At 48.1% G+C, this 11179-nt stretch overlaps 2 protein-coding genes across 2 annotated transcripts; both read left to right on the forward strand.

The window, feature by feature from the left end:
- Positions 1–739: 739 nt before the first annotated feature.
- On the forward strand, positions 740–3672 carry LOC119343848 (FRIGIDA-like protein 3). Its single transcript, XM_037614595.1, has 3 exons — positions 740–1845; positions 2034–2203; positions 2753–3672. The coding sequence occupies exons 1-3, from the start codon at positions 783–785 to the stop codon at positions 3413–3415; spliced, it is 1896 nt and encodes a 631-aa protein (XP_037470492.1). The 5' UTR covers positions 740–782; the 3' UTR covers positions 3416–3672.
- Positions 3673–8438: 4766 nt separating this feature from the next.
- LOC119343849 lies at positions 8439–9096 on the forward strand. The gene has a single exon (XM_037614596.1). The coding sequence runs from the start codon at positions 8687–8689 to the stop codon at positions 8894–8896; it is 210 nt and encodes a 69-aa protein (XP_037470493.1). The 5' UTR covers positions 8439–8686; the 3' UTR covers positions 8897–9096.
- The last annotated feature ends 2083 nt before the right edge of the window (positions 9097–11179 follow it).

An 11179-nucleotide genomic window follows, 5' to 3' on the forward strand; every position in this document is an offset into this window, starting at 1 on the left:
AAGTAGCCAATCCGAATTTGCGAATAGGTCGAGGTCTGAATAGGGTCAACGATCTTGTTTGAATTCAACGGGGTATGTTCTTGTTGGGATTTATTGGGAAGTTCCGGAGTTGTGCGTAGCAGGGAGCCTAGAATTCAATGGGATTTGTTCTTGTTGGTTAGGCCGGGGTAGGGGGTTGGGGGGTGGGGGTGGGTTGTTCATTGCAGGTGTTCTTTCCTACACTGGCAAAATCAGAATTTCTTCAAGAGTGTGAGCATGTCGGGGTGAATCATGGGGATGGGGTTTGCCACATTCGTTTGCTCTGATTATCTTTGGTCCATCACTTTAAATGAAATTTGACCCATGGACACTTTCTTTTATCAACAAGTAGTGGAAAGCGCCTGCGGAGGCCGTGCCTCGAGCGAGGGTTGTCGAGCATGACAAGGATAGTGCTAGCCATCCGAGCACTGCTCGACTTCTCATTAGTCCATCGCTTACGTTATCCCACATGTTCTTTCCAATGGGTTTCCTAGTTGGAGTACATCTCAGATAAGCCAAACATGGTCTTTCTTTTGGTGCCTAGTTGTTCTGAACTTTTCCCCTTTTTTGTACCCTCTTGACCGCACTAGGTTGTGTGTATTACTGACTTCTTTATCTGTCCGTGGTTTCTATTTTGCACTTGTCTCCATATTGCTAATGCATGATTAATACATTTGTCATAAGTTACCACTTATAATACTGCTCGTTTTAGATGTTGGGATCTAATACTGTATCTCCACAGTTTGTCATTGTTTTGGTTGCAAATGGCGACTGAAGCTGCTTCTCACATCTCTGGCGGTTCGGAGTCAACAACGGTGGCGTTGCTAGAACAACTTACTGAAGTATTTGGCAAGCTGAAGTCCCACACAGAAGCATCCCTACAATTGCAAAGTGGCATTCAGTGGGAAGATATCAAAGTACATTTCCTGAACCTTGAGAAGTCATACAGAAGCAAGTGCGATGAACTGGAAGACAAGCAGAAGGCATTAGAAGAACAGAAAGCCGGAGGTCGTAGGCTGATTGCTGAGAAAGAAGCTGATCTTTCTGCAAAAGAGCGTGCTTCTGTGAACAAGCTTCAGGAGCTGAAGGATGCTGCCGTCTCTACCCTAGCAGAGGTGCGCAAAAAATATAATGTCGAGCTTTCTGAGATACTTGATGCCAATGGAAGCAAAGACAAAAAGGTAAAAACCCCAACCGACGACACCAATACATCGCTCCCTTCAGACGAGCATAACTCTGCTAAAGGGTCGGGCAAGCCATCTGAACCTTCACCAGTTGAGGTTAAGCCGCGCCCTGCACTGAAGGAACTCTGTGAGCAGATGGACGCTAAAGGCCTTCTGAAATATATTTCAGAAAATTCAAAAAAACTTGCTGGCTTTCGTGATGAACTTTGTGTTGCACTAAAATGTGCAACTGACCCTGCGCGCTTCGTACTTGATTCCTTGGAGGGTTTTTTCCCAGACCAACTGCCTGGGGATAAAAATTACTCCGCTCAGGGGCAGCGCAGAAGCTGTATTGTTTTGATGGAGGCTCTAGCACATTCACTAGGAATGAAGGAGCCAGGTGGCAAACACCCTTGGAGCTCTGAAATTATGGAGCAAGCCAAGGCAATTGCCAAAGAGTGGAAGAGTAAGATAGCTGAGGTTGACCTTGATGCTTCTGATGGCTACTCATTGGAAGCACATGCATTCCTGCAGCTTCTTACAACTTTTAATGTTGATTTGGTGCTTGACGAAGATGAACTATACAAGATTGTAGTTGCCATTTCTCGTCGCAGGCAGACTGCTGAGCTATGTCGCTCTCTTGGTTTGACTGAGAGAATACCAGGTTGGTATCCACTCAGAATGCCGCAAGGCATTATCATCCCTTAATTTACCAGGCTGGTGCCGGTCATGATTTACTGCTAGGCCCCACAACCATCTATGGAATAAATAGCTTACTACTATGTGAATACCATAGACGTTATGTATAAATGCGGTATTCTATGGTCCTAGTGCTGATCATTTGTTCTGCAGGTGTTATTGAGGAGTTGATTAAGAAACACAGGCAAATTGATGCAGTTCAATTCATACAAGCCTTTGGGCTATCAGAGGCTTTTCCTCCTGCTCCTCTCGTGAAGGCATATGTAGATGAGATAAAAGGCTCACTTAACAATAAGGGGGATGCTGGTGCAACTCCTTCAGTGGTCTGTTCTTTCTACTTACTTTTTGACACGTTGATGATTTTCCAACACATGTTAGTTATTAGTAGCGCAGGATTTATCAACTCCACACTTCTTGCTTTGGGAATTCACTGTTAAAATACTCGTCTTTATTTTCTTGCTATAAGGATTGTTCATGTTGATGTATCAGGATGTATTTGGTATGCATGAGTTATCAGTAATCTAAGTCACATTTAAATTGAGAAGTCATAATTGAGAAATCTGCTGTTGTATTTAGCCCCCAAAAAACTTTCGCCGAGGCAAGTGGGAAATTACTTTATAATCTGCTAAATGGTGCTGTTGTCTGTGAATGATACAACACTGGATTATTAGGTTGTAGCACCCAACTGCCTCGTGTCATTCCCTTGTTTCAGAATCCAGAGTAGTTAATGTACATGGTGGATATTTTCTGTTGATTTATGTGCTTAAATAGTTCCATGTTTAGTTTTCCTGTCATTTTATCCAGTTTCCATTTATATTGAGAATTTTGAGCTAATTGTGTTGTGATTTGGTAAAAAAAAAACACATGTGCAGGATGACTTGAAGAACCGCGAGCTAGTTGCATTGAGGGCCATAATCAAGTGCATCGAGGAGTACAAGCTCCAGAAGGAGTGTCCACTTGGACCTCTCCAGAAACGCATCAACGAGCTGAAACCAAAGGGCGCGAAAAGGCCATCAGGTTCTGCTAATCGCAACTATGCGAAGAAGCAGCGGGTCTCTGGCAGTGGCACTTCAGCTCCTCGGAGGCCCACCGGTGCAGTAGCTCCCCGCAGGCCCGCAGCTCCAGTCGGCACATGGCAGCAGCGCGCCCCTCCGCCGGTGGCCGCCTACCCCGACAGGTACGGGGTCGCCGCCGACCGGTACCACTACGCGCCGCCTCCTGCCGCAGCGTATGACGCGGCCACCTATGCCGCCTACGGCGGCGGTGGCGAGCAGTACAGGGCCGCCGCCCCAAAGCCATACCAGTACAACCCAGGATCAGCAGCCGCAGCAGCCGCCGCCGCGTCGTACAACAACATACCCCAGTATAAGGTCATGTACGGCGGCCCCGGCGCCCAGCCGTCCACGGCGGCAGCCGGCTACGCGCCCTACGGCGGAGGCTTGGTGGGGCAGCAGCAGCCCCAGCCTGCCGCTTCGTCTGGAGGCTACCTGAGCTATGCCGCCGGGTTCGGCTACCGCCCTTCACAGCAGCAGTAGAGGATGTAAGGTGAAACTACCCTGTTAGGCCTTTGCTCTTGTATGCAATGTGTACTTTGCTCCCTGGAACCACCCTCCGGACCGTAGAGGAGTGGTGGAGTTGTTTACCATCCATCCATCCCCTAGTGCATCTTGTAGGTGCTGTAACTTGCTTTTTCCCCCCCAAATCTTGTCGATGTAAGAAGTCATAAAGAGATTAGTGGTGCTACTTGCATCTTACTTAACTGCTGCCAGTAGCCTCTGTGTTTCTGTCTGCATTAGCTGTTGCCGTGGTTGCTTGCTTGGACCTGTGCACATGTGTTGGTTTGCGTTTCTAAGTGAATAGTTTGTGTGTGTTTGATGTGCAAACTGTAAACCTTTTTGGATGAGAGCGTGGACAAGAAGAACAGATGGAGGCTCAAACAGAGGAAGTTGAAAAGCTGATCGGATATGCGGTAATTGCCTTTGGCTCCTAGGTGCATATGCACCCATTGTCGAAATATGTGCTGTCTTCCTAGTAACAGGGCTGGATTCCTGAATCCTGTGCTGAGACCGACCGTGCTAGTTTCTCGATCAAACGGCTCGCCCCTCGTCGCCGGCGTGCGTGCGACCATTTCATTTTTCACCCCCAATGAGAAGTGAGAATCATCCCTCTTCTTGTTTAACCCGGATTTTTCACCCCCAATGAGAAGTGAGAATCATCCCTCTTCTTGTTTAACCCAGAGCCGCCCCCACACTCCTTGCCTGGAGCACGTAGCCGATGTGGTCTCGGCCGAATCAGAAGCGTTGCGTCAAGGTCTAATGCTCATTCAGAGCCTTGGGTGTGCCAACGTAATTGTCCAAACTGATAATGTAACCGTGGTAGAGGCGTTGAATTTGAACGAGGGTTACTCAATGATTACAGCACCAATACTTAATGAATGTCGAAGTCTACTTTCAAATTTCGGAAAGGTACTTGTTGAACATTGTAACAGGTAGTCAAACATGGTTGCTCATGAGCTAGTTAGGTCTGGGAGGAGTAATCCACTAAAAAAGGGCCACTTCCTTGTACTCCCTCTGTCACAGTTGCAAAAATATCTGGGACCAAAGTGGTTAGTGATTGAAGTACTGAAAATAGCATCGGTTGTCAATTACGATGCCTAATTAGTGAAGAAATTAATGTTGGGGAACGCAGTAATTTCAAAAAAATTCCTACGCACACGCAAGATCATGGTGATGCATAGTAACGAGAGGGGAGAGTATGATCTACGTACCCTTGTAGATCGCAACGGAAGCGTTGACACAACGTAGAGGAAGTAGTCGTACGTCTTCCCGATCCGACCGATCCAAGCACCGTTACTCCGGCACCTCCGAATTCTTAGCACACGTACAGCTCGATGACGCTCCCCGGGCTCCGATCCAGCAAAGCTTCGGGGATGAGTTCCGTCAGCACAACGGCGTGGTGACGATGATGATGTTCTACCGACGCAGGGCTTCGCCTAAGCACTACAACGATATGACCGAGGTGGAATATGGTGGAGGGGGGCACCGCACACGGCTAAGGAACGATCACGAAGATCAACTTGTGTGTTCTAGGGTGCCCCCCTGCCTCCGTATATAAAGGAGCCAAGGGGGAGGGGGCGGCCGGCCAAGGTGGGCGCGCCAAGGGGAGTCCTACTCCCACCGGGAGTAGGACTCCTAGTTGGACAAGGAGAGAAAGGGGAAAAAGGAGGAAGAGAGGAAGGAAAGGGGGGGGGGCGTCGCCCCCCTTCCCTTGTCCTATTCGGACTAGGAAGGGGAGGGGCGCGCGGCCACCTCCCGCCTCCTTCTCTCTTCTCCCTCAAAGCCCATGTAGGCCCAATAAACCCCCCGGGGGGGTTCCGGTAACCCCCCGGTACTCCGGTAAAATGCCGATTTCACCCGGAACGATTCCGATGTCCAAATATAGGCTTTCAATATATCAATCTTTATGTCTCGACCATTTCGAGACTCCTCGTCATGTCCGTGATCACATCCGGGACTCCGAACTAACTTCGGTACATCAAAATGCATAAACTCATAATAACTGTCATCGTAACGTTAAGCGTGCGGACCCTACGGTTCGAGAACAATGCAGACATGACTGAGACAAATCTCCGGTCAATAACCAATAGCGGGACCTGGATGCCCATATTGGTTCCTACATATTCTATGAAGATCTTTATTGGTCCGACCGCATAACAACATACGTTGTTCCCTTTGTCATCGGTATGTTACTTGCCCGAGATTCGATCGTCGGTATCCAATACCTAGTTCAATCTCGTTACCGGCAAGTCTCTTTACTCGTTCCGTAATACATCATCTCACAACTAACATACTAGTTGCAATGCTTGCAAGGCTTATGTGATGTGCATTACCGAGAGGGCCCAGAGATACCTCTCCGACAATCGGAGTGACAAATCCTAATCTCGAAATACGCCAACCCAACATCTACCTTTGGAGACACCTGTAATGCTCCTTTATAATCACCCAGTTACGTTGTGACGTTTGGTAGCACCCAAAGTGTTCCTCCGGCAAACGGGAGTTGCATAATCTCATAGTCATAGGAACATGTATAAGTCATGAAGAAAGCAATAGCAACATACTAAACGATCGGGTGCTAAGCTAATGGAATGGGTCATGTCAATCAGATCATTCACCTAATGATGTGACCTCGTTAATCAAATAACAACTCTTTGTTCATGGTTAGGAAACATAACCATCTTTGATTAACGAGCTAGTCAAGTAGAGGCATACTAGTGACACTCTATTTGTCTATGTATTCACACATGTATTATGTTTCCGGTTAATACAATTCTAGCATGAATAATAAACATTTATCATGAAATAAGGAAATAAATAATAACTTTATTGTTGCCTCTAGGGCATATTTCCTTCAGTCTCCCACTTGCACTAGAGTCAATAATCTAGATTACACAGTAATGATTCTTACACTCATGGAGTCTTGGTGCTTATCATGTTTTGCTCGTGGAAGAGGCTTAGTCAACGGGTATGCAACGTTCAGATCCGTATGTATCTTGCAAATCTCTATGTCTCCCACCTGGACTAGATCCCGGATGGAATTGAAGCGTCTCTTGATGTGTTTGGTTCTCTTGTGAAATCTGGATTCCTTTGACAAGGAAATTGCACCAGTATTGTCACAAAAGATTTTCATTGGACCCGATGCACTAGGTATGACACCTAGATCGGATATGAACTCCTTCATCCAGACTCCTTCATTTGCTGCTTCCGAAGCAGCTATGTACTCCGCTTCACATGTAGATCCCGCTACGACGGTTTGTTTAGAACTGCACCAACTGACAGCTCCATCGTTTAATGTAAACACGTATCCGGTTTGCGATTTAGAATCGTCCGGATCAGTGTCAAAGCTTGCATCAACGTAACCTTTTACGATGAGCTCTTTGTCACCTCCATATATGAGAAACATATCCTTAGTCCTTTTCAGGTATTTCAGGATGTTCTTGACCGATGTCTAGTGATCCACTCCTGGATTACTTTGGTACCTCCCTGCTAAGCTTATAGCAAGGCACACATCAGGTCTGGTACAGAGCATTGCATACATGATAGAGGCTATGGCTGAAGCATAGGGAATATCTTTCATTTTCTCTCTATCTTCTGTAGTGGTCGGACTTTGAGTCTTACTCAATTTCACACCTTGTAACACAGGCAAGAACCCTTTCTTTGCTTGATCCATTTTGAACTTTTTCAAAACTTTGTCAAGGTATGTACTTTGTGAAAGTCCAATTAAGCGTTTCGATCTATCTCTATAGATCTTGATGCCTAATATGTAAGCAGCTTCACCGAGGTCTTTCATTGAAAAACTCTTATTCAAGTATCCATTTATGCTATTCAGAAATTCTATATCATTTCCAATCAGTAATATGTCATCCACATATAATATCAGAAATGCTACAGAGCTCCCACTCACTTTCTTGTAAATACAGGCTTCTCCAAAAGTCTGTATAAAACCAAATGCTTTGATCACACTATCAAAGCGTTTATTCCAACTCCGAGAGGCTTGCACCAGTCCATAAATGGATCGCTGGAGCTTGCACACTTTGTTAGCTCCTTTTGGATCGACAAAACCTTCTGGTTGCATCATATACAACTCTTCTTCCAGAAATCCATTCAGGAATGCAGTTTTGACATCCATTTGCCAAATTTCATAATCATAAAATGCGGCAATTGCTAACATGATTCGAACGGACTTAAGCATCGCTACGGGTGAGAAGGTCTCATCGTAGTCAATGAAACTGCTTGGTAGTTGAAAAGCAACACCCGGCTCTCTGGAGAATCAAACAGCAAGGATGAGTTCGAGTTTGATCTTGATTTGGAGGCCCTCTGGATAGTTAGCTTGCGTAATTCGCTCATTCTTTTGGTCAATGGCTGGTTAATTCAGCTGCTGATTTTGACACTAGCTAGATGCTGACACCATGTACATGTGTCAATTGTTTTTGATCTAGGAACTAACAGCTTTGCTGATCTCACTTGTATATGCGCCGCGGCTGAAGCGGATGGAGGAGCGCGAGGCGGGCGCGGCGGGGCGGGCCGGGGTGGGGAAGGTGCGCGTGTGGGGCCGGAGCGGGGCCGTGGTCGTGGAGGAGCAGACCTCGAGCTCACGGCGGCGCGGGCGGTCGGTGGTGGCGACGGGCACGACGGAGACGGAGACGGAGGCTCGGGCCGCGACTAAACGGTGCGACTCGGTCTTGTCCGAGTCAGCGCGCGGGCACGTGCCAACCGGCCAACGTGGCACCTGACGGGCGGGCCTAACTGGTCAGTTTCCCTGTCAATACATATAAACTGCATTTTTAGCCTCTATTGCAACGTCTTGCCTTAAAATTGGTACTGACACGTAAAAATCATCAATCTTGATACCAATCTATTTTCAATGGCTCAATTGTGATACTTCTGTGCAATTTACTCCCCCTTACTACCCCCACCATCTGGACGACACGCGCAGGTACACTGGGCACGCACGGGAGGGGAAAAAAGAAAGGAGTTGATCGCCACGGGTGTAGGCTGGGCGGCGCGGCTTGCATCCCATCCGATGCAAGGCATCGAATCGCGCCAACCGTCCGCGTGACGGCTGCTCCTTTGTTCCCTCTCCACTCCTCTACTTTCCCCTGCTCCGCCGCTCGCCTCCTCCTTTCTATATCCGCTCCAGAATCCACTCCCGAGCCTTCCCGAGTAGTACTCATATGCAGCCGTGAGATCAGATCGACCGACCGAAGAAGAAGAAGGAGAAGCGAGGGGAGATCAGCCAGCGGGCGGAGGATGGCGGACTGGGCACCGGTGGTGGTGGGGGTGGTGCTCTTCATCCTGCTCTCGCCGGGGCTGCTGTTGGAGATGCCGGGGTCGCACCGCCACGTCGACTTCGGCGGCCTCCACACCAACGGCAAGGCCATCTTCGTCCACACCATCCTCTTCTTCGCCGCCTTCACCGTCCTCACCCTCGCCCTCCACATCCACATCTACGCCGGCTAGATACCCATAGCCCAGAGATTCATAGATGCGCCATGTAATCTGCTACTAGTACTAGCTAGCTCTTGCTCAGTCAATCGATCCCCTCCATGTAATCCGCTTGTAATCCCTGCTTGCTTGCCAGATCTCTCTGTACTGCCATCGGTTCAAGAAGAAGCGTATTGAACTATTGATTGAGGTGCCGCGCCATGCCTGTTTATTCATTTATTTGATTTGATCTGATGAGATGTCTTTGTCACCGTGTGGGGATCGATCTGTTGCAGCAAGTTGACTAGCGACTGGCTTCAGCGCTAGTCATCGATGGGCATGCTACCGGAGTTTGTTACTATCATCATCCACTTTCCGATTAATCTTTTTGACTTTGTACGCGATGGAATATGTATTCCTTGCATGGCTCATCAAAGCCACTGAAACTGAAGCATCTTTTGCCAGCCGCCAGGGACGAGCAAAGCTCCATCCACCTACAAAGCTCGCTCTGGCCTTTGTGAGGGAGCAGAGGGGGTGGATGAAGCCGAAATCCCTAATCCACATTGCTCTTGATCCACAGTGCTCATTGCTGATGGGGCTCTATACTTGTTTATGTACGTATTTTGAACGTTCCCAAATCACAACCCCTCTCTTAGTCTAGTGGCAAGACGCGCCACATGCATTCAAGCATCTTGCTTGCAAAAAAGTTTTAGAATTTTTTACTATTTATTTTTATTTTACTGTTCACTAGGTGTAGATAGCCTAGGCACCGTTCTGAATATCCGTCTTAAAACCTTTTTCACACAAATTTAAAGGATTCCAACAAAATAAAAACTAAAAATAACTAATCAATTTCGTTCTCGAGCTTCTTCCTACTGATGCAGCCGTCTGACTCACCATCGTTAGACCGAAGCCGGAGTCGCTGGAGGAAAGGTCGATGACATCCCCATCGGATGGTCTGGCCTCGTTGATAGCCCCCTTGCACAGCTCGAGCCGTTGGTGCTCCTCGACGAGGAGCTCCGTATGATTTTGACGGAGTTTCGCCATGTATGTTCACCACCTGATTCCCCCGCACCTCTCACTACCTTCATGTCGTACCTCGTCGCTAGCTCAGCCGTCTGAAAGGAGCTAATCCGGTAGTGATGGTTGGTGTCCCGATCCTTGATTTCTCACACCCACGCTCCCCATGGCCGGTGATGCACGTTGTACTACTTCCTTTTCGATGGCGGCAGTGGTAGGTTGGTGGAGGAGAGGGGGCGTCACTGCGTCCTCGGGTCGGTTGCGCACCATGAGAGCAAGTACAATAGAGCTGAGTCAGCGGGCTATAAGGAATAAACTAATATATTTGTGCTTAGTTGGAGGAAAGAGAAGAGGAGAGAGAAGATAAGCGGGCTCTTCGTGAAGAGCCAGCTCTAGCACGTGCTCCTAGGCACTTTGTGAGAATGAAAGGTGGGCCACATAATAAAAAATTAGTACACTCTTTTGATCTACTATTGTACATGTTGACTATGAAATGGGCTGTAGATAACATGGCACTGGCTTATAGCCAGCAGCTGGCTATATTATTAACCATGCTCTGATGCAGATCCGCGCTCGAATTAACTGCAGCGACCTTTGATGGTTGGATCCTGCTATTTTGAGGGGGCACTAATTGATCCTTGGGTTGTGGCGTTGGAGGTAGTGCCGACGGAGGTGCAGGGTGGATTTGGGCAGCGCCGACGTCAATGTGGTGCGAGCCAAGGAGAGAGGTGGTGCGGGAAGGGAAAAATTTATCCTGAGATCAAGGCACCGACGAGTAAATATACACGGCGGCCGGCTTTGAGGGATCGACTAGAGATGCCTTAACAACCGTTTTTTTTACATGAACACTTGCACATTATTAGACAACATCCCCATGTGCACGTGTATTTCTTTTTGAAACTTTAAAATGTGATCTTTGAACCGTTTAAATTTCAGGCTCCATGAATACTTTTTTTTAAGGATCCATGGATGGATGCTTGTATGATATGACTGCCTGCGGCCAAGTCCTTTTGTTAGGTGGAGAGATGATCAGTCGTGATCGTAACGTGTCTTGGCGTGCATACGACCGACTACACGAGCATCTTCATGTGGATGAGGTACATGGCTCCCTCCAAGTGACGATTTCGTCGCGTAACATCGCCACATTGTCCTTTTCCCAAGGTGCCGTGGAACAAAGTACACATCTACTAAACTCCCCCCCCCTCCCCCCCTCCCCCCGCGGCTCCCGTGTCGTCCCCCGCGGGCGACCCGAGGGCGACTAGGGTTTCCCCCCGGTGCCGCCACCCCCTCCAGCATCCC

Source organism: Triticum dicoccoides, unplaced genomic scaffold (genome assembly GCF_002162155.2).
Source record: "Triticum dicoccoides isolate Atlit2015 ecotype Zavitan unplaced genomic scaffold, WEW_v2.0 scaffold14361-5, whole genome shotgun sequence".
NCBI lineage: Eukaryota > Viridiplantae > Streptophyta > Magnoliopsida > Poales > Poaceae > Triticum > Triticum dicoccoides.